Source organism: Pelodiscus sinensis, chromosome 20 (assembly GCF_049634645.1).
Source record: "Pelodiscus sinensis isolate JC-2024 chromosome 20, ASM4963464v1, whole genome shotgun sequence".
In the NCBI taxonomy this organism is placed as follows: domain Eukaryota; kingdom Metazoa; phylum Chordata; order Testudines; family Trionychidae; genus Pelodiscus; species Pelodiscus sinensis.
In genome coordinates this window covers 23641336-23663326 of record NC_134730.1, presented here as the reverse complement: position 1 = coordinate 23663326, position 21991 = coordinate 23641336, and the positions used below count along the sequence as shown (strand labels likewise).

The following is a 21991-nucleotide window of genomic DNA, read 5'->3' as shown; positions in this document are numbered from 1 at the left end:
GATAGTTGCCAGCCAGGCTGGGGCTAAGGAAATCTCGGTTCTGTTCGGAGGAGCTTGGAAAAATCGCTCTACCAATCTGTGCCTCCCAATTGTAAAATAAGGATAATTGTATTCAGGGCCATCCCGAGGGGCAGGGGACTGGGGCAGTCCCTCTCCTACCTCAGAGCACCAGGTGCAGGCCCTGGGGCAACTCTCCTGCTGCAGGACCTACCTATCCCCCGCTCCACCCCTCCCCCAAACCACGCCCCTGCCCGCACTCCTTTGGCTCCTCCTCAGAGCAACACGGCCCAGGGGATCACAGGGGCCTGGCATGGCAGCAGCTGGGTACGACCCTCCCCCATGGGCAGCGGGAACCAGAGCAGCCGGGCAGCCTGCTCTGCTCCACCCTGCCATGCTGCCCTCTCTCAGCCCCCTGCGTGTGGCTTTTCAGCAGCGCCAGGAAGCAGGGTGCAATGGGCCGAGAGGTCGGAGCAGGGTGGAGCAGGCTGCTGGGCTGCTCCGGCTCCTGCCAGACCCCTGCTGCTGCCATGCCAGGCTTCTGTAATCCACCCGTTCTTCCCATTCATAGGATGGTTGGAGCTGCCACCACTGGGCCCCCAAAAGCACAGGGCTGCTCTAATTCCTGTAGGCAGTCCATCTCTGGCTGTACTTGCCTCTTTGGTAAATTGCTTAGAGATTTTTGGACAGAAATTGTTATGAAACCATTAGGGGTCGTTACAGCCGGTATTTATTTTTCCCATTCTGTTCAAGCCCAGATGAATTTATTCACTCCTTTCTAAGCATGTATAATGCTCGGGAAAGCGACAAATCTCAGGACATAGTCCTTTCCGTTTCCCCTCTTTCCTTGCCCAGGTGCCTTTGATAGTATTTCAGAGAGGCTACCGCTAGCGAAAACAGGATTATTCATTCCCTACTCCATCTCTAGGACTGGCCCCCTGACTTCTTGACAGAGCTGAATCGGGTACCCCCTGTGAGGGCGACGGCACCCTAGCAATTTGATGCCGAATTCACTTTAGATTTCCATGGTTTGAAGCTGCCCTTGCTCTCCGGGGAAATGTCCCCCCGACCGCTTTATCGCTCTGTGTCACTGAACAAAAGATTCCGTTTTATTTTTGGTTTCATAATTAGATAAATATGGGACGCGCCATTCCCGTTTGTTCTTCCTGAAGCCAAGTTATTGGTTTAAAGAAAGGCGGAAGGGTGTCCGCAGTGATATCCTAGACCATGAAGAACACAGTGACCAGGGCGTTAGTGATCACATTGAACAAGTGCCTCCAGAATTTCGTGGGAAAGAAGCCATCAGGTATGGACAGGGGAGCATGTTTGTTTGGTTTCCATCCTGCTGAGGCTTATGTGTCTACTGACTAGAGAAATGTAAGTACATGGATTTCTATTTCATCTTCCCCATAAAGCATCCTGGGCTTGATTCTTCAGGTCTGTGCTAAGCTGAGAAATAGAAGACTACTGTGGAAACTCCCCTATGGTGCCTGCCTACCTTTGGCCCATCCTGGAAGCAGAGTTTTAGGAAGAGCCTAGCCCTTTAATTCCAATCTTCATTCAAACCTCTCTGCTTTTTTTCCCCAGCATCAACAATATTAAAAAAACCTATGGCGAGAAGGACAAGACAGTGAAGGCTTTAAAAGGTAAGAAAGGAAACCTCTGAAAGTGAAAACACCTGTGAGTATTTCATCAAAGCACAAAGCTGCCCATGGATCTATGGTTCCCATGCTGTCCAGGGGTATTTTAGTTCCTGGGAAGCACCTAGATACCAAGGTGATGGGCACCATTTATAGAAAGGAGATTCCATAAGGATTTGAATAGGTATTAATGATTATATGAAAAAGGAACATTTTTGGCCCAAGTACCAAGTTTGCTGCTGAGAGTAGGTCGACTGAGCCAAAAGGCCCCCTGTTGGAGACCTCAGGGATCTGCCTTACCCATCCCAGAAAAGGAGCAATGGAGAGGTCCTCCAAGCAGGCTAGAGGGGCTGCATGGGAAGCAACCAATCAGGGTCCAGCAGGGCCATATAAAAAGGAGTGACAGAAGTGAGCAGAGGGGAGAGTTGCTGGGCTGAGCTGCTACAAGGAGCTGGATGCCCAGCTGCCTGAGGGAATTGCAGCACAACCACAGCTAAGTGGGGGACAGGGACTGGGGGAGCGAGAGGCTTCTGGCTATCTGTTTGGACTGGGTAAGGAATGAGCCTGGGGAGGGCTCCAGGAGAATAGGGTCTCCAAGGGGGAAGCCCTGGGGATACAGTCTCATGCCAGGGCTGAGATTATTTAAAGACAGCACCCCGGGTGGGACTAGAAAAACTGCCTGAGAACCACTAAAAGGAGGTCACCAGCAGATACACCCAAACAGGTTGGCCCCGCCACAGCTCCTGTACAGATGTGAGCACTTTTTAGCCCGTTCCATTCGCTGGGCACGTCCCCCACAAATCTGAAAGCACAATGTTTAGGATGCCCATCAACAACCACCACCCCCTCAGCTCTTTACAGAAGAAACGGGTGGGCTTTCCAACCTACTGGGAAAGGTGGACTAATCAGGTGTGTCAAAGTGGGGACGTTTCCAAATCAAGACCCATCCTGCAGAACTCACTCCTATTCACAATAGATGTGCTCCAGTTGGAGCAACTTCGCCGAGGTCTAGTGTGGTGATATTAGCTAGAACAGTGATCCCCAACACGGTGCGCCCACGGGGGCATTTGTGTGCACCCACCAAGTGCTCGGGGCTGGCCTGGCCCCAGGCACGTGGCGCATGGTAAGCGCCGGCCCCAGGAGTGCCGCGGATTGGCTGCCCGCGCTCTGGGCACGCGGCGCATGGGGGGAGCGCCGGTCCCGGGCTTGCGGCACTTGGAGGGGGGGTGCGCAGCGCTTGGGGGGGCACTGGCCCTGAGCATGCGGCCCATGGAGGGGGCACCGGTCCCGGGCGCGCAGCTATGGGGGGGGCCCGCCCTCTGGCGTCCGGCAGACAAACGGCCACTCCCCCTGGCACCCGGCAACCTTAAATGGTTGGGGACCACTGAGCTAGAGCAATCACCCAGTTACCTGTACTGCATGAAGATGGGGGAATTTTAAATCCTCATCCCTAATCCTATGGTTTAAACTTCCTTTGCTTTACCTTATCATCAATATCTTTTTTTTTTTAATATTAGGTTTGTTCCTTAATGTCTATGAAGGCCAGATCACTGCATTACTTGGTCACAGTGGAGCTGGAAAAAGTACGCTACTCAACATCCTTAGTGGACTTTGCCCACCTTCAGAAGGTAAAATGAAGCTGAAGGGAAGATGACCAGCGTGTGCTTCTCCCTCCCTCCCTGCCCCTCCGCACCTCCTGGCTCTCTGAAGGAATGAACAGTTGACAGTTACATGCGGGGAGGCACAATAACATTGTGTGATTATGAATAGATGGGAAGGCCTGTGGGTTGTCAGGGAGGTGGAAATGGATGCCACTTTGCTAAGGAGCGCCTTGAACCTCCGTCCGAACAACCCGACACTAGCTCCATTACAGTAGATCGCCCACTGTTCTACTATGGTAGGACAGTTCCTGTACGCCTACACATTCATAACCGAGGAAGAGGTGTGATGAGTTTCCAAACCCTTCACTGCTGTCCCTAAAGGAGTGTGGGGCCTGGGACAACCCCTCCACTGCCCCAAGTCCTGCCTACAACCCGCCCCTTCCTATTCCTTTCCCCACTCTCTGCTCCTGCTCCACTGCTACCCTGCCTCTTCCTGCCCTGCTTCCCCAGCCTCCTCCCCCCAACACACACACTCAATAATCCCCCTGGCCACTCTGGGCCACCCGGTGCCCCTCCCATAGCACAAAAGCCTTAGCTCCCCTTCACCATGCCCCTAGCTATCTAGCAGAAGAGTTGGCTCTGCACACCTTGCTAATGTGTTCTCTTCTGTTATCTTCTTTTTGTGTTCTTCAAGCACAAAGGTTTCTCTGCCATATAGTAAGTCCAATTTGCTCTCCTCCTTCCCAGAGACTCCCCTTATTTCAAGCAAATGAAAGTGAATTGGTTAGAGTAAAATAAGCTGGCCCAAACTTTCTCCTAAATTTGCATCTGTTTCCTAAAGTCTGAAAAAATGTGTTTCGTGTTTCTGTGTATTTTCCTGTAATTTTTGCACAGCCTTATCTTATCAAAAGAAAGCAAAATGTTTGCATGTCTGACTCTGGAACACGGTACAACATATCTGGCAAATGATTTCTTGTGTTGTCAGCATTTTAATCAATTTGATTATTTTCTTAAAACAGGAGCATGTAAGAAAACTTTATCTTTTAATTAGACTAACGTTTTTGTGGGATAAAAAACCAGTGGGTTACGTCTACTGTAGAAAGGACACATTGCAGATATCCAGATCTTTTTCTCTTTTCTTTTCTTTTCTTTTCTTTTCTTTTCTTTTCTTTTCTTTTCTTTTCTTTTCTTTTCTTTTCTTTTCTTTTCTTTTCTTTTCTTATAAATGCAGATACTTCGCTCCTATTTCAGTATCAACATCTGACCTACCATGCATTTTAAGAGCATGTTTTCCTCTCTGTTGGTCATATTTACTTTGCAGGCTCTGCCATTATATATAAATACAAAGTGTCTGAAATGGAGGACTTGAAAGAAATTAGGAAGATAATTGGAGTTTGCCCACAATTTAACGTTCAGTTTGAAGTTTTAACAGTGAAAGAAAATCTAAGGATATTTGCCAAAATCAAAGGGATTCTGCCAAAAGAGGTTGAACAAGAGGTAGGTGTGCTTCATGTGGAAGATGGCTGGAGAGAAACTTTGCCTTTGACTAGAGTTAAAGGGCCAAATTTTCACACTGGTCTCTAACGTCATAAGCTCAGTTTTGCAAGTGCTGTCACAGAAGTGCCCAAATGGTTGAATGTACCCATACACGTAGCATTAGCACATCAGCATACACAAATTCCACTTGTTCTAGCAAATCACTAGGGCTGTGTCTACACTGGCCCCTTCTTCGGAATAGCCATGCTAATTTAGAACTTTGGAATAGGGAAATGCACGGGGGATTTAAATATCCCCCGTGGGATTAAAATAAACATGGCCGCCGCTTTTTTTCCGGCTTGGGGAAAAGCCAGAAAAGAGCATCCAGACTGGCGCGATCCTCCGGAATAAAGCCCTATTCCGGAGGATCTCTTATTCCTACTTGAAAGTAGAGATCCTCTGGAATAGGGCTTTATTCCGGAGGATCGTGCCAGTCTGGGCGCTCTTTTCTGGCTTTTCCCCAAGCCGGAAAAAAAGCTAAATAGACAAGACAGCGACAATTTGGGAGAGGACACAGAGAGGCCAAGTAACTTTTCTAAGTTTACAGAGTAGGTGGGTGGTAGTGCCCCAGTCTTCTGCCTTCCAGTCCAGTGCCATACCAGCTAGCTCATGTGAAGCAGCCAGGTTTGTACATTTATCCAAAAGGCTCGGAAGGCTCCCATGGTGACCCTGTGCAGGAGTGCTGGAACCATAGTCCTAGGGGCACAAGACCCCGAGCCATAGAGAGGTGTGGTGCTCCCAATAGCAGCTGCGGCTTCCTGGCTGACTTATCACAGCCCATCTCTGGGTTCTGGTCTGGCCAGGGGGTGGGGCCTCGGGGGAAGAGGTGGAGCAAGGGCGGAGCCACAGAGAAAGGCCAGGCCCAGCCTCCACCGACCTCTGGGCAAGGTGGAAGGCCGGCTCTGCACTCCCAGAAGGGGCAGGGCCGGGGCAGTCAGCCCTTTGCATTGCCTGGCGCACACCACACCAGCCCTTCTCCCCCCGCAGGTCTTAGAGCCACCCAGAGTACACAGCATGGCACTCCGGAGACTTTTTCAAGGGCCCGTGGCTCTGGCCACTGCTGCAGTAGTAGTGGGGTGGCTGGGAGTCCCCGGCGCCTTTGAATCTCCAGGTCCTGGGGCAACTGTTCCCTTCCCCTCCCCCCTCAGCGGGCCCGGCCAGGCCTCATGGTGAAAGGGGGCTAAGGTTCTCTTTGTTCCCCCACACTGGAAAGAGGCTGTAGCCCTGGGTGGGAGCTGGGCTTTGCCTCCCAAGCTATATCTAGGTCCACCTCCCTGCCTACCCTGTTGTGGCAGCTCTGACTCTGAGAAGGTATCGATCATCCCGTTACATCCTTCCCGTTGTTAATTAAAGGAATTTCTTAATGTGAACTCTGGTATCTTCTCTTTTATTTCTTTTGCGGAGATAAAATGCCCTTGTTTCTTTTTTGGGCAAGGCGGGAGTGCATTCATTTTTAAATGTAGGCTTATTCTCCGAGACCAAAAGAGACATGGGGTATCGCTACGAAGAAAAGCCCACCGTGACAGCCCTTCTAGTCTGGGTCGATTGCCTCGGACTTGCAGTGCTCTGGCTTCAGAGCTAAAACTAGAGGTGTACATGTTCCCATTGGGGCTGGATCCTAGTCTCTGAAACCCAATGAGGAGGGGAGGATCTTACACCCCGGACTCCAGCCCGAGCAGAAATGTCTACACTGCTATTTTTATTTGGGCCAGTCCAAGTCAGTTGATCCTCTAAGACTTGATGCAATGGCTTTCCCTTTGCAGTGAAGGACATGCCCTAGAAAGTTCTAGTAGGTTAGTTCGCATGTTGTCTGGATGGCACGGAGGCTTCTGAATGCAATATGCACCTCCATTATGTATTTTCCTGAGACAAGTCGAGTGCTTTGTGGGGATCCCTAGGAAGGACAAGTGTCTGATGCTATTCAGCCATCATGTTTTACATCTTCTAGGAAGGGCCTTTTCCATTCTGCTTTTATGGATCAAAGTCACAGATTATTCTTGCAGGGAAGCTGGTAGGCATTCAGAGCCAATATCTGGACCACCCATACCTTACGGCTTGTCTGCACTACTGCGGAGCAACATAATTTACATTGACTTAAAGCAATGTCTACACCGCACTGTGTTGACAAGAAACACTGTCCTGTCAACATAGCTCCTGCCGCTCGCTGAGGTAAATTGGGCGTGTGCTCTCCCATCAACGTAACGTGTCTTCACCAGACTCACTAAGCTTACGCAATTGTATTGATGCAATGGTAACTGACTTAGTGCCGTGGTGAAGACAAAACCTCAGAGACCATTGCGTGACTGAGAGAGTGGAAATTCAAATTTCTCTCATTAGGCAATTCACATACTTCCAGCTTATGAAACTTAGATAACGCCACTCCCAGATGTTCCCTTTTTCTATTGACTCTGCCACAGTCATTGACTAAGCATGTACAGTCCAAAGATCCAAACATTGTTTGGCCTTCTGCAGTAAATAAACAATAACTGCATGTTTGGTTTAGCTGCAACAGCCAGCAGGAAACTAGTTAGCAAAATCCCTGAACATTTTGTTCATGGGTCCGTGAACTTCCTGCCGCAAACTTAGTCTCTGGATAATTCTGTAGTGAACACTTGAGGCAATTTCTAAGAGAGTTTTCAGTCTCTCCGTCTACCTCTCTGTTTCCAAAAAATAAGCTTTTGTTGTTGCTACGTTTCTGTTTAAGTGAGACCAAATGAAAAACTTTTTTGAGCATTACATGAACATATGTAGTTTTAGAGAATGGGGCCAGTCTCAAATTACACATTTCTCACTAGGAAAACGAGTAGTCCTGTGGCAACATAGAGACTAACCGAAATGCATAGAATCATGAGCTTTCTTGGGCAAAACCCACTTCCTTAGGTAAATTGGAGTGGAAACAACAGATATACACACAGGGCATGTCTACACTAGCCCGCTAGTTCGAACTAGGGAGGCTAATGAGGACGACCGAAGTTGCTAATGAAGCATGGGATTTAAATATCCCGCACTTGATTAGCATAATCCCGGCCGGTTGCCATTTTGGAAACTGACTAGCCCGAAGTAACTGCCTGCGTCTCTACACGGCAGAGAAGCGGGATTCCGAGATAAACCCCTTAGTTCGAATTATCTGTTACTCCACGTGGAATGAGGTTTAACAGTTAATTTGAACTAAGGCGTTTATCTCGGAATCCCACTTCTCTGCTGCGTGTAGACGCAGGCAGTTACTTCGGGCTAATCAGTTTCCAAAATGGCGACTGGCCGGGATTATGCTAATCAAGCGCTGGATATTTAAATCCCACGCTTCATTAGCAACTTCAGTCGTCCTCATCAGCCTCCCCAGTTCGAATTAGGGGACTAGTGTAGATGTACCCAAAGAGAAGCTTTTATATAGAGATCTCTTTTTCTGTTATTTCCACTCTAATTCATCGGCAGAAGTGTGGGTTTTGCTCATGAAAGCGCATGATTCTAAAAATCCAAACAAACTCTGCAGACAAGGCAACTTTCAGAGTCATGGTTTCCTGTCAGCACATCTCTGATTTGTCCTCCCTGGGGGATATCCCAGTTCCTTTTTTTAACTTTCTTAGCTGAACTGCGCTTCATGGGATTGCTTCAGTGTAGAGAGATACACTTGAGCCTCTTTACTCCGGCAACCCTGGGAAACAGGGTTTGCTGGATTAAAGATTTTGCCAAGCTAGGGAAGGAGGGAGGGTGCTTACCTGGCGCTTTGCGGTCTCTGCCACTTCCAGGCCTTGCCCTCCCCCTTCCGCCACTATAGAAGCAGCAGGGAAAAAGCCTTCAGCTGAGCGCGTTGCTGCCATTCCCCCAGTTTGGGTCCGTACTACGGGTATTCCCCAATTAGGCTCACTGAGGCTATGGAGGTTATTGTATTTTCCCAGCTGGGAATATGAGACCCTTGCTGGGACAGGGGAAAGAAAGACAGACAGACAGACTGCCACGCCACGCAACGCCACGCCACGCCACACTGTAGCACAGCAGGGCTCCAATGGCATGCCAGCATCCTCCTCCCTGCAGAATGATTGTGCACTATAGCTGTATCTTTTCACACAGGAATGGCTGTTTTCTTACAAAGTTCCCAACAATATTGCTTCTGGGTGTGCCAATATTTAACAATTATACTCAGTACGGCCAACCCCAAATGTTCAAATACCTATCAGAACCAACTCCCTCCCTCCCCCAAGGAACCCATTAGGATTGCCATCAGAGTTTAAAAAAAGAATAATAAATATTGGGGCCTTTTAATTTTGCTTTACTTTTTGAGAGACCTGAAAGCTGAGAGTCTCACGCAATAATGATTTCGGCCCCTGGGGCTTTATGACAAATGCCTTGTATTGTGGGACTTGCCATAACAATCTCAAGAGTTGGCCACACTGCAGGCTGTACCCCAGAATGACCGCCTGGAGCTTGTCAGGCATTTCGGGGTGTAGCGTTGGTTTCAGATTCAATTCCTGAAGCCCAGTAATTTTTTTTTAAGCCCAGTTCGTGTGTTGCTATTGTGGCCCATGTGCTATTTGGGAAACAAGAAACAACTCTGAAGAAAATCTTAACTGACTAGCTTGAAACCAGGAAGTTCTCTGTTCTGTAGGTCCAAAAGGTTTTGACGATGTTGAAAATAACAGATGTCCAGGACTGCCAAGCGAGCAGCTTAAGTGGAGGACAGAAAAGAAAGCTGACACTTGGAATTGCCATTTTAGGAGACCCCCAGGTAAGATTAACATCAGCTTGTTGGGAGGACACCCTGCTGAGAAGGCAGCTGCACTGGTGACAGTAGTCAGGAGCTACTAATTTAGTTTGTGGGGCTTTGCTTTTCATGATGCTATTTATTTTCCATTGGATACGTGTATTGCCTCAGGCAAAGCACTGGGAGCTGATCACGAGCCATTCCTGCCTGCACCTCTGTGCTACCGACAGCCTGGACCACAGCGCCGTATTCGAATTAGGCCCCGCAGATTCTCACACCGGCTCTGCACTCCTAGGTTACATCTACACTGCAGGGTTTTTGCACAAGAAGTCTTTTGCAGAAGAGTTCTCACGCAAAAACTTCCTCCTCAAAAGTGCATCCACACCTCAAAGCCCATCGCTTTTGCGCAAGAGAGCGCCCACACTGCACGGACGCTCTTGCGCAAGAAAGCTCCGACGGCCATTCACAGAATAGCCATCACAGCACCTGTGCTTTTTCCAATAGGGAACGTCCACACTTGCCTTTTTGCACAAGAGCTGTAGCGCAAAAAGGAGTTATGCCTTATAGAAGGAGGTTTACCTACACCGCAAAAAGCCCTCTGTTCTGACATTTTACTGTCAATTTACTTGCACAAAAGCATGCTTGAAGTGTGGACATGGTGCGGGTTATTGTGCAAAAATGGCTGGTTTTGTGCAAAAACTTTGCAGTGTAGGCATAGCCTGTCTCTAGCTGTAGCCCTGACCAAAATTCAGTTTCACCACAAGCTGACAGTAAACAGGGCAGGTTGAACCCCACCCCTGTGATCATCGCCACAGCCCAATCCAGGGGACCAGGCGTGGGCATTACGGGTTCATCTAGACTACAGGGAACAGTTGAGAGAAGATATGCAAATTAAAGAAGAGCAGCTTTTTGACGATGGGGGCGGTTCGCCGAAAAAAGCCACGTCTTCATTACTTTCACTTTCAAAAGCTCCGCTTTCAAAAGTGCGATCGGAAGAAGATATGCAAATTCCCACGGAATTTGCATATCTTCTTTCGACCGTTCCCTGTAATCTAGATGAGCCCTTGAGTTGCTTCTTCTGTTCCAGAGATACTAGTGACAATTTCATGCCAAGATCTGCAGAGGGAACCCACAGCTTTGAGGGCCAGGATCTCTTGCGTACCCAGGCAAGAATGCACCCAATGAAAGATAAGAGCTCTTAGCAGCTGTATAAATAGATACAGCTCTATCCATTTAATTCCCTTTCCTTATCTGAGTATAATGTTTTCCGCAGGAATGTTGAATTGACATGCTTCAGGCCCATTCAAACTCTAACCACTCTGCTAAATGTGCAGTCCTACACAGCAGAATCTGTCCCGGTCACACTCTTTCATGAGGCTGGGATGAGATGTTTTATTATTTCCTCCTGGCAGGTTTTGCTATTAGATGAGCCAACTGCTGGATTGGATCCCAGTTCCAGATACCATGTATGGAGCCTACTGAAGGAGCATAAAGCTAACCGAGTAACCCTGTTTTGTACCCAGCTAATGGACGAGGCCGATATTCTCGCTGGTAAGTGCTGGATTTCTCGTTACCCGAGAGATGATGATGATAATAGCAACATAAATGTATTTTGCTGGCCAGAAATTTTCCAGTGGGACTTTGTTCTGTCAGCAAACGCCGACTTGTGGAAAGGAAAATGCATGGTGGGCATGTGTCAGTTCGGACAACATTTCATGTAGGAAAAAAGCAAGGAATGAAGTGTTTGGAGAGTAACTTTTTTGGAGTGGAACATTTCCATTTTCCATTTCAAAAGCATTTTTCATTTCAATGTTTAAAATGGTCCATTATGTAACATATAATTTAAAAAAGAAATCTTAGAATGAAACATTTTGATTTTACCCAAATAAAATGTATCAGTTGACATGAACTTGATTTTTTTTTCAGAATTGCATTGCATTTCTGTGTGGTTTTTCTTTTCATTCCATTTTGGAACCGAAAAAAGTTAAAAAAAATCTAAGATTTCCCATGAAATGGAAAAGCCATTCCCTCCCCTGCTCTCCCCATCTTCTGTCCAGGGTGTGTTCTGTCTTGACAAGCTAGTCCCGGCTGTCTTTAGTACAGCCATTTATTTATAAGATGGACAGGCTGGGAGAAATAATATCTTTTATTGAACCAATTTCAGCTGGTGGGTGAGACAAGCTTTCAGGCTTCATATAGTTTCTGTCTTTTACAGATCAGAAGAAAAGCCCTATGCAGCTTGAAAACTTCTCCCTTCCACCAACAGACATTGGTCCATTAAAAGACCTTCCCTCGCACGTCTTATCTAGCTCATATCCTGGGACAGTCGCAGCTTCCACAACTTTGCAAGCATCTTTCTAGTCTCCCCTCGCTCATCTTTTCTCTCTAGGGAAGAATAATTTCCCACTTTAGCTTCCTGGAACAAATCATTTTGTTTCTGTTTCTTTAGACCGGAAAGCTTTTATCTCCCATGGGAGGCTGAAGTGTGTTGGCTCTTCTCTCTTTCTGAAGAGAAAATGGGGAATTGGATATCATTTAAGGTGCAGTATACCGAGCTCGTGTTTTGAATAACTTTTGGTTCTATATATATTTGGGGGAATAGGGAAGGGAGTAATTACCCCTATATTGTCAAAATGAATGTACACAGTACTGGTGTGTATTAGTTTTGACATTTGTATATTAAGCATCTTTCTCAGCTGTATATTTTATCTGTCTGACAGGGTGGCCAAGTACCAAACAGCTGTTAATTTCAGTTTTCTGACCAATATAAAAAGAAACAAACATTTACACAGAAGTGGGGGAGGGAAGTCCAAAACAATGTGCAAAACCCTAATTGGTGATTACATTTGGCACTAATTAACAATAAAGTATCTAGGTAACCAAACGACATAACGTGGTGGTGGTGATGGTTGTTTTTTCCCCAGCTTCGGCTCTATTGTTTATTTGGATGTTGCATTTGAAAAATGATACGAAGTTCCTGAAGTAATTGATCTGTTCAGGTCTGAAGTCTCCATTTGGTTTCCTATCCAAATATTTCATTCCATCCTTTAAGAAAATAAAATCCCATGCTGTGGAAAACTATATGCCTGATCCCAGGAGGTGTTTTGCTCTCTCAACACCAACTTAATTAAGGCCAGATCTACACTACAGGAGAAAGTCGACCTAAGATGTGCAACTCCAGCTATGAGAATAGCATAGCTGGAGTTGACATATGTTAGGTCGAATTTCTGCAGCATCTCCACTGCAGGAGGTTGATGGGAGAGTTTTCCTTACTCCTCTCAACACAATGGACTTCCAGGATTGATAGGAGCACCATCAGTGGTTGATTTAGCAGGTCCTTACTAGACCCACTAAATCAAACCCTGGGAGATTGATATCTGGATTGTTGATTTCAGGGTAAGTGAAGACAAGCCTTCAGTGATTCTTTTCTTGGACATATAGTGCAAATTTGGAATAATTGTGTTAAGGCTGATGTCTTGTAAATACTCACAAAAACAAGCCCCTTTACACCTGTGAACTCTGTCAAGCTATTCTCAGGGTAAATTTTCTGAACCTGACACTTCTGTGCATTTCATGCAACTTTTTATTTCCTTTAAGGAATCAAATGAAATTCCTAGCTACAGGTGGCAGAAAGGCAAACACTAGAGCTGATAGAGAATAAGACAGAGAATATCTTATTGCTTCTATATAAAACCATAGTACACCCACATCTTCAATACTGCGGACAGATGTAGTCGCCTCATCTCAAAAAAGATATATATTGGCATTGGAAAAGGTTCAGAGAAGGGCAACAAAAATGATTACGGGTTTGGAATGGGTCCCATATGAAGAAAAATTAAAAAGACTTGGACTTTTCAGCTTAAGAAAGAGGAGACTAAAGGAGGATATTATAAAGGTCTATAAAATCATGACTGGTGTGGAAAAAGTGAATAAGGAAAAATTATTTACTTATTCCCACAATATAAGAATTAGAGGTCACCAAGTGAAATTAATAGGCAGTAGGTTTAAAACAAACAAAAACAAGTTTTTCTTCACTCAGCACACAGTCAACCTGTGGAACACCTTGCCAGAGGATGTTGTGAAGACTAGGACTTGAAAGAGATTCAAAAAAGAGCTAGATAGATTCATGGAGGTTAAGTCCATGTGTTTGTCTAGAAATGGATGACAGGAGAGGGATCACGTGATGATTACCTGTTGTGTTCCCTCCCTCTGGGGCATCTGGAATTGGCAGCAGACAGGATACTGGTCTAGATGGACCTTTGGTCTGACCTAGTATGGCTGTTCTTACGTTCTTACGATTCTGTAATTAGACTCCATTTCTGCTCCCATATCACATCTAGTTTGTCCAGATTTTTCCATTTGTTTGAAAGAAACGGAGCCCTGGACAATTAGTTTTTGAACTTTAAAAAAAAGATTTAACTTTTTTCAACCATCTAAGTAGTGACTACCCATTTCTGCATTGGTTGGATTGTTCCAGGCTGAGCAGAAGATAATCAGTGCTTATCTAGTCTGAGAGGCGGTAGAACTTCCCTGAAATAACTCCTGTCTGGACTAGAACATGTGTTTGTAAAGGACTTGGAGAGCCTATGATAAAACTTTTTTTTTTTTGCATGCACAACTTCCTAGTGAGCATCCATTACAATTATTTCCTTTTTCTTTCATTTCCAGCCTGCACATTAATGACTCTTGTGATACTGTGAAAGTGACATCTCTAGTCAAACAATATATCCCCAGTGCTAAGCTATCTGGGCAGAGTCAAGAAGAGCTGATTTACATGCTACCCTTTGAAAATGTGGATAAGTTCCCTGGTAATCTTCACTTTGTAATCTAAGACTGACTCTTTAGGACATTATAGCAGAGAAATTTCAGGAGAACAAGTCTAAAGGACTCCTGGAAGAAAATATCCATACAGAAACTGAACTTTTTTTCTGTTAATGTTTTGCCTTAATTATTGTATGTTAATTGTCTCTTTAAGATGAGCAACCCCATTTTACCATGTCTTTTAAAGGAAAAAGATAATTAGCAGAAAGGGCAGGAGGAGATGGGTGGTGTTATGAGTAAAGTACTGAAGATCTTGGTTTTATGCCCAGTTTCCTTTACCTCTTCGCAAGTCACACTTACATGCTATGTCCCTCCATTGCTACATCAGTAAAATCAAGATATTAACAACTCCCTCATAAGGGAGTTATGAGACTTAATTTACAGAATCAATTCTAAGATAATCAGTGCTTATCTAGTCTGAGAGGCAGTAGAACTTCCCTGAAATAACTCCTGTCTGGACTAGAACATGTGTTTGTAAAGGACTTGGAGAGCCTATGATAAAACTTTTTTTTTTTTTTTTTTTTGCATGCACAACTTCCTAGTGAGCATCCGTGTCAGAGATTTCAAACCCTGGTTGGATGGGTATCTGCTCTCCAAAATACACCCTGGAGAACTGTTTTCTGTCACTTTTCTGTTTAAATGCCCAAATCCAGCCATGGTTATGCCAACTATACATCCTGGATTTTCCAGGACAGTCCCGATTTTAAATCTTCTGTCCCATTGACCCCATAAAGCACTGAAATATCCGAGAAATTCTAATATTTCGGTGGTGGTGAGGGGGAGAAAAAAGCCCTGAGGTGCCCCTCTAGATCCGGCTTGTGGGGAAGAAGCGCAGCTAGAAGCAGCTGCATGCTGCTGTTCCCTCTCCCTGTCCCCCAAATGCGGGAACAGGAGCATAGGGATGTTTTCTGAAGGCTTTTCCTGCTGCTCCAAAATCCAGCCAATAGGAGCAGCCAGAGGTGGTGCCTGGGGCATGGCGTTGGGAGCTGCACAAAAGCAAGAGCCCCCATTCCCCTCATGCCCAGCCCCCGCACCCCAGCCCACTCACTCACCGCTTCCACTGAGACCCCCCCCCCCAGGCGGCTCTTACTACATTTAAAAGACAGAGGTGCAGCTGCGTGGAACAGGTGGGCAGGCCCAAGGTGTCGGGGGCATGGCTAATGAGGTCAGGGGGCATTGCTACCATTTGATTGATGGTAGGGCCTGATATCATAAGTCCCTCTTTTTGGGTTAGAAAATATGGTCACCGTAGCCATGATGTAGGCCGAGATGAATCCATATACAGCTCAACGTATTTACCAATCTGGGAAGCTTAAAAAATATGCAACTATAAGAATGCCACTGAGAGCCATTTTGTGTGTCTGTGTTCTAGAACTGTTCTGTGATCTAGACGCTCCTGCATGCCCGGGGATTTTGAGTTACGGCATTTCCATGACAACCCTGACTGATGTGTTCCTGACACTGGAAGAAGAAGCCGCAGTTGAGGAAGCAGGTGAAAAAGTCCAGTACTGCCTAAAATGAGAAGAGTGATCAAGTCTCTACAAAGGCAGAATTCTCACGGAAGTGAATTAGGACTTTTGGCTAATAAGCAGGGCTCGACAAACTATACAATCTACTTGCCCGTGGAGAGTAGATTTCAGCCGTGCGCCCCGTTCATCGGCAGCGCGCGCATGTGCAGTGCGGGGCTGGCGAGCGGTTTTTGCCACCGTTCATAGAATCATAGAATCATAGGACTGGAAGGGACCTCAAGAGGTCATCGAGTCCAGCCCCCCGCCCTCAAGGCAGGACCAACCTCCGTCTACACCATCCCTGACAGATGTCTATCTAACCTGTTCTTAAATATCTCCAGAGAGGGAGATTCCACCACCTCCGTTGGCAATTTATTCCAATATTTGACCACCCTGACAGTTAGGAATTTTTTCCTAATGTCCAATCTAAACCTCCCCTGCTGCACTTTAAGCCCATTACTCCTTGTCCTGTCCTCAGTAACCAAGAGGAACAAATTTTCTCCTTCCTCCTTGTGACACCCTTTTAGATATTTGAAAACCGCTATCATGTCCCCCCTTAATCTTCTTTTTTCCAAACTAAACAAGCCCAGTTCATGAAGCCTGGCTTCATAGGTCATGTTCTCTAGACCTTTAATCATTCTTGTCGCTCTTCTCTGTACCCTTTCCAATTTCTCCACATCTTTCTTGAAATGGGCGCCCAGAACTGGACACAGTACTCCAGCTGAGGCCTAACTAGTGCAGAGTAGAGCGGCAGAATGACTTCACGAGTTTTGCTTACAACACACCTGTTGCTACAACCTAGAATCATATTTGCTTTTTTTGCAACAGCAGCACACTGTTGACTCATATTCAACTTGTGGTCCGCTATGACCCCTAGATCCCTTTCCGCCATGCTCTTTCCTAGACAGTTGCTTCCCATCTTGTATGTATGGAACTGATTGTTCCTTCCTAAGTGGAGCACTTTGCATTTCTCTTTATTAAACTTCATCCTGTTTACCTCTGACCATTTCTCTAACTTGCTAAGGTCATTTTGAATTATGTCCCTATCCTCCAAAGAAGTTGCAACCCCACCCAGTTTGGTATCATCTGCAAACTTAATAAGCGTACTCTCTATCTCAATATCTACATCATTGATGAAGATATTGAACAGTACGGCTCCCAAAACAGACCCTTGCGGAACTCCACTTATCCCTTTCCAGCAGGATTTAGCACCGTTAACAACAACTCTCTGACTACGGTTATCCAGCCAATTATGCACCCACCTTATCGTGGCCCTATCTAAGTTATATTTGCCTAGTTTATCAATAAGAATATCATGCGAGACCGTATCAAATGCCTTACTAAAGTCTAGGTATGACATCCACCGCTTCTCCCTTATCCACAAGGCTCGTAATCCTATCAAAGAAAGCTATCAGATTAGTTCGGCATGACTTGTTCTTCACAAACCCAGGCTGGCTATTCCCTATCACTTTATTACCTTCCAAGTGTTTGCATATGATTTCCTTAATTACCTGCTCCATTATCTTCCCTGGGACAGACGTTAAACTGACGGGTCTGTAGTTTCCTGGGTTGTTCTTATTCCCCTTTTTATAGATGGGCACAATATTTGCCCTTTTCCAGTCTTCTGGAATCTCCCCTGTCTGCCATGATTTTTCAAAAATCATAGCTAAAGGCTCAGATACCTCCTCTATTAGCTCCTTGAGTATTCTGGGATGCATTTCATCAGGACCTGGTGACTTGCTGACATCTAACTTTCCTAAGTGATTTTTAACTTGTTCTTTGTGTATCCTATCTTCTAAACTTACCCTCTCTCTGCTTGTATTCACTACGTTAGGCACACCTCCAGACTTCTCGGTGAAGACCGAAACAAAGAAGTCATTGAGCATCTCTGCCATTTCCAAGTTTCCTGTTACTGCTTCTCCCTCCTCACTAAGCAGTGGGCCTACTCTGTCCTTGGTCTTCCTCTTGCTTTTAATGTATTTATAAAAGGTCTTCTTGTTTCCCTTTATGCCTGTAGCTAGTTTGATCTCATTTTGTGCCTTTGCCTTTCTAATCTTGCCCCTGCATTCCCGTGTTGCTTGCCTATATTCATCCTTTGTTATTTGTCCATTTTTTATATGACTCCTTTTTTATTTTGAGATCATGCAAGATCTCCTTGTTAAGCCAAGCTGGTCTTTTGCCATATTTTCTATCTTTCCTACACAGCGGAATTGTTTGCTTTTGGGCCCTTAACAACGTCCCTTTGAAATACTTCCAACTCTCCTCAGTTGTTTTCCCCTTCAGTCTTGCTTCCCATGGGACCTTACCTACAAGTTCTCTGAGCTTATCAAAATCTGCCTTCCTGAATCCATTACCTCGATTGTGCTGGTCTCCCTTCTACCTTTCCTTAAGATCATGAACTCTATTATTTCATGATCACTGTCCCCTATACTGTCTTCCACTTTCAAGTTCTCAACTAGTTCCTCCCTATTTGTTAAAACCAAATCCAGAACAGCTTCTCCTCTGGTAGCTTTTTCAACCTTCTGAAACAGAAAGTTGTCTCCAATGCAGTCCAGAAACTTATTGGATAGCCTGTGCCCTGCTGTGTTAGTTTCCCAACATATGTCTGGATAGTTGAAGTCCCCCATCACCACCAAATCTTGGGCTTTGGATAGTTTTGTTAATTGTTTAAAAAAGGCCTCATCCACCTCTTCCACCTGGCTAGGTGGCCTGTAGTAGACTCCTAGCATGATATCACCCTCGTTTTTTACCCCTTTTAGCTTAACCCAGAGACTCTCTACACAGCTATCTCCTACATTCATCTCCACTTCAGTCCAAGTGTGTACATTTTTAATATACAAGGCAACCCCTCCTCCCTTTTTTCCCTGTCTGTCCTTCCTGAGCAAGCCGTACCCTTCCATACCAACATTCCAATCATGCGTCCCATCCCACCAGGTTTCTGTAATACCAATGATATCATAGTTGTATTTATTGGTTAGCAATTCCAGTTCTTCCTGCTTATTACCCATACTTCTTGCATTTGTATATAGGCATCTAAGATACTGATTTGATCTTGCCTCCCTGTTGTGCCCTGACCCTCCTTTCTCCTTGCCATTATAGGCCGCAGTCCCCCCCCATTTCCAACCCATCTCCCAGTCCCACACATTCAGCACTTACCTGTGGGCTTTGCTCACCTGTCCCCGTCGAACCTAGTTTAAAGCCCTCCTCAAGCCCGTTCATCAAGCCCTGTTAATAAGAATAGGGCGATTTGTCCCAGTACAAAAGATCACATAAATCCAAATAAGTAACCTTACGATATTTTCTGTTCCACTGAAAGCATGCCAAGGCATCTTTCTTGATTTTTGAAACAGGTCTTTTCACCATTTCATAGCTGCTTGGAATCCTGATTCTCATTTTGGTCATCTCCAATCCAATGGTAGATCTCAAATTAAACGGAGAGCTGCCACCCCCATCAAAAAAAAAATAGACTCACTGATGCCAAACACACATGCTGATGTGACACATCAGTGTTACAATTTGGTAATGTCCCGTAGGGCTAAAAGCTTGAAACTTCATCCTCTGACTTGAGCGGCCATTTCCAAACCTGGTGTCCAAATATCCATTTTAGGCTCCTCCATACTGATTTGAGAACTTGGATCAAGGATATAATTTGACCCCAGTCTGAATTTTCTTAGGTGGATACGCTTCACTTTTTCCTCTTCCCACAACTCCGCAGGATATAATGTAATTAGATATCACATTCCACACATTGACATAACTTGCCCCCTCCCCACCAAGAATTTTTCTGAAATTACACCCCAGGTTCAGGTCCAGGATCCGGTAACTTAACTTAAATGCCTACGTTTGAAAATTAAGCTTTTTATGGCGAAGTGCTTCCTCTGGACAGGTGCTGTTGCTACCAAAGGGAAAGGTAGCAGCCGCTTGCAGCTCCTATTGGCAGCCGATCATCGTTCACAGCCAATGGGAGCTGTGGGAAATGGTGTGGACATCCCACAGCTCCTGTTGTCCAGGAACATTGATCCACAACCAATGGGATCTGTAAGCAGCAGTATCTATGGATGCACAGGTAAATAAAGCATCAGTGGCCTGCCAGGGAGGGGCCCAGAGCCGCTACTACAGCACAACGGTGGCCGGAGTGCCGGGACCCTTTTGAATTGCTGCTGGAGCACTGCTCCGTGTCTCTGAGGGAAGGGGTGGGGCTCCCCACGGTCTGGGCAGTGCTAAGGATTGACTGCCCTCAACCCCGCCCCTTCCACTGGAGGCCCCGCCCCTTCCACCTGAGGCCCCGCCCCTTCCACCTGAGGCCCCGCCCCTTCTGGGGCACAGAGCTTCCCCCACACACACCTTGCCCTGGGGCCTTCAGTGACTGTCGGCCCCACTTGCCATCTCCATCTCCATCGTCATGTAACTGAAATGCAAACGAGGCCTGGCCCACACTGTCATTTCCCCTTGCTCACCAGCCCAAAGTTTCCTCCCCTGTGGACAGAGGCGTAGCGAGGTTATTATGCACCTGGGGGCAAAGGCAAAATTGCGCCCTTCCCCCGGGCTGCCACTGCCCGGTGGAGCCCCAAAACTGGTGCACAGCTGAGCCTGACGCATTTTATTTTCCAGTTCAGGGCCGGGCCCCAGCACACACTAACCAGCTGGCAGAGATGGAAGAGGGTCGGGCTGGGGGTGGAGAGGCGGGCAGGAGGCTCCAGCTGGTGGCAGCAGGTGGACAAGGAGCAGGCAAGCTGAGGGATGACAGAGAGAGCAGAGGGGGTCTAAATTAGCACCTCCCTAGAGTGGTACTCGGGGACAACTGGCCCCCCACCCCTCCCCACTAATTGTGGAGCCTCCATCCGTCCGGCATTCTCAAGCATTCTTCTCCCTTTGCACCCACAAATGTCAGTAGTGAGCCTTTGGGGGTTTCCAGCCACAGCACTTACACCTACATTATTCCAAAGTTCCTCAACAATCCCTCAGTTGGTAGGACATGGTTATGAGATGTGGGTTCCATCAGTTGGTTTGGTAAAATCATTTCTCCCCGCCCTCTGCGTCTTATTTGTAATCCAGGGATCGATTCCCTCGTGCTCTGCAGGGAAGCTAAAAGGAGCACACCGCTGTGTTCCAAACACCCCAGGATACGGGATGAGCTTTCACAGGCTGATTTCTTCGCTCCTAGATTACAGTGTTTTCGGTGAGGAGCAGGCAGAAGAGGAAAGAGAGACCTTCTCTGCCGATGAATTGGAACAACGTCTCCTGTCACTTTCCGACACCAGCCGGGCGACTGTAAGTGGCGCTGCCCTCTGGAGACAGCAAGCCTGTGCCGTGGCAAGAATTCGCTTCCTGAAGCTCAAGCATGAGAGTCGCACCATTAGGTCTATGTAAGTGCCAGGGTGCGTCTGACTGGATGTCGGTGGTGGGCAACCTGCAGCCCATTGGGTTTTAGTGTGTGGCCTGTGACACATTTTGTTTTCCCTTTTGCAAGCACAAAGTTGCCAAACTCCACTGCTTTCCAGTCACATCGTTTTGTTCCTACCCGTATTACGAACGTGGCGTGCACGTAGAGCCAGGGCCTGTGACTTGAGGCGGGTGCTGACTGCACACAACACTGGCCATGAGACCTGTGTGCTCCCTCAGCAGCCAATCAAAGCACTGCTACAATTTGATTGGCACCAGGGCCGGATTAAGGCATGGGCTAGACGGGCAGATGCCCGGAGCGCTAACCTATGAGGGGCGCCTGATGGCAGCTGCAAGGGGCGCTGCGTGGATCAGATTGCGGGCTGCAGCAGCTTCCAGCGGTCACCCTGCAGCGGCCGCCCAGGGCGGGGGCCACGTTAACCCCCGCAGCGCCGGTCAGCAGCACCCTTCCCCCCGCAGCCATGGGCGGCCCCGAGCTGCACACGAGTGGCAGTAGCTGGGCTGGGCTGGGCCGGGCACGTGCGTCCTGCCACTGCCCCCACGTGCCGGGCGGGGGCGAGGCTGCGCATGCACCCTCCCCCAACCCGGGGCTCAATTCAACTGTCTGCCCAGGGCGCCGAAATGGCTCGGTCCATCCCTGATTGGCACACCCTGCAAATTCTAGGTACGCCAGCACAGTTAGGAAAACTTCTCTATCCTGGGAGACCGTCTGGGTCTAGCTGCTGCTGAGATGGAGGGCCACTTGTGTGGCCCCGTCACAAGCCTGGGTTGCCCATTGTGAGTGTA

At 47.0% G+C, this 21991-nt stretch overlaps 1 protein-coding gene across 4 annotated transcripts in view; it reads left to right on the top strand.

Annotated features, from left to right (window-relative positions):
- The window catches only part of LOC102462448 (ABC-type organic anion transporter ABCA8-like), an 85589-nt gene that overhangs the window by 27186 nt on the left and 36412 nt on the right, over positions 1–21991 (top strand). For all 4 annotated transcript variants that reach the window (XM_075903995.1, XM_075903993.1, XM_075903994.1 and 1 more), the window contains 10 exons: positions 1129–1303; positions 1585–1643; positions 3155–3265; positions 4560–4735; positions 9378–9497; positions 10886–11024; positions 11923–12013; positions 14142–14281; positions 15667–15786; positions 20967–21168. In XM_075903995.1, the coding sequence (XP_075760110.1) occupies positions 1129–1303; positions 1585–1643; positions 3155–3265; positions 4560–4735; positions 9378–9497; positions 10886–11024; positions 11923–12013; positions 14142–14281; positions 15667–15786; positions 20967–21168 (1333 nt within the window). The remainder of the gene's footprint in view (positions 1–1128; positions 1304–1584; positions 1644–3154; positions 3266–4559; positions 4736–9377; positions 9498–10885; positions 11025–11922; positions 12014–14141; positions 14282–15666; positions 15787–20966; positions 21169–21991) is intronic.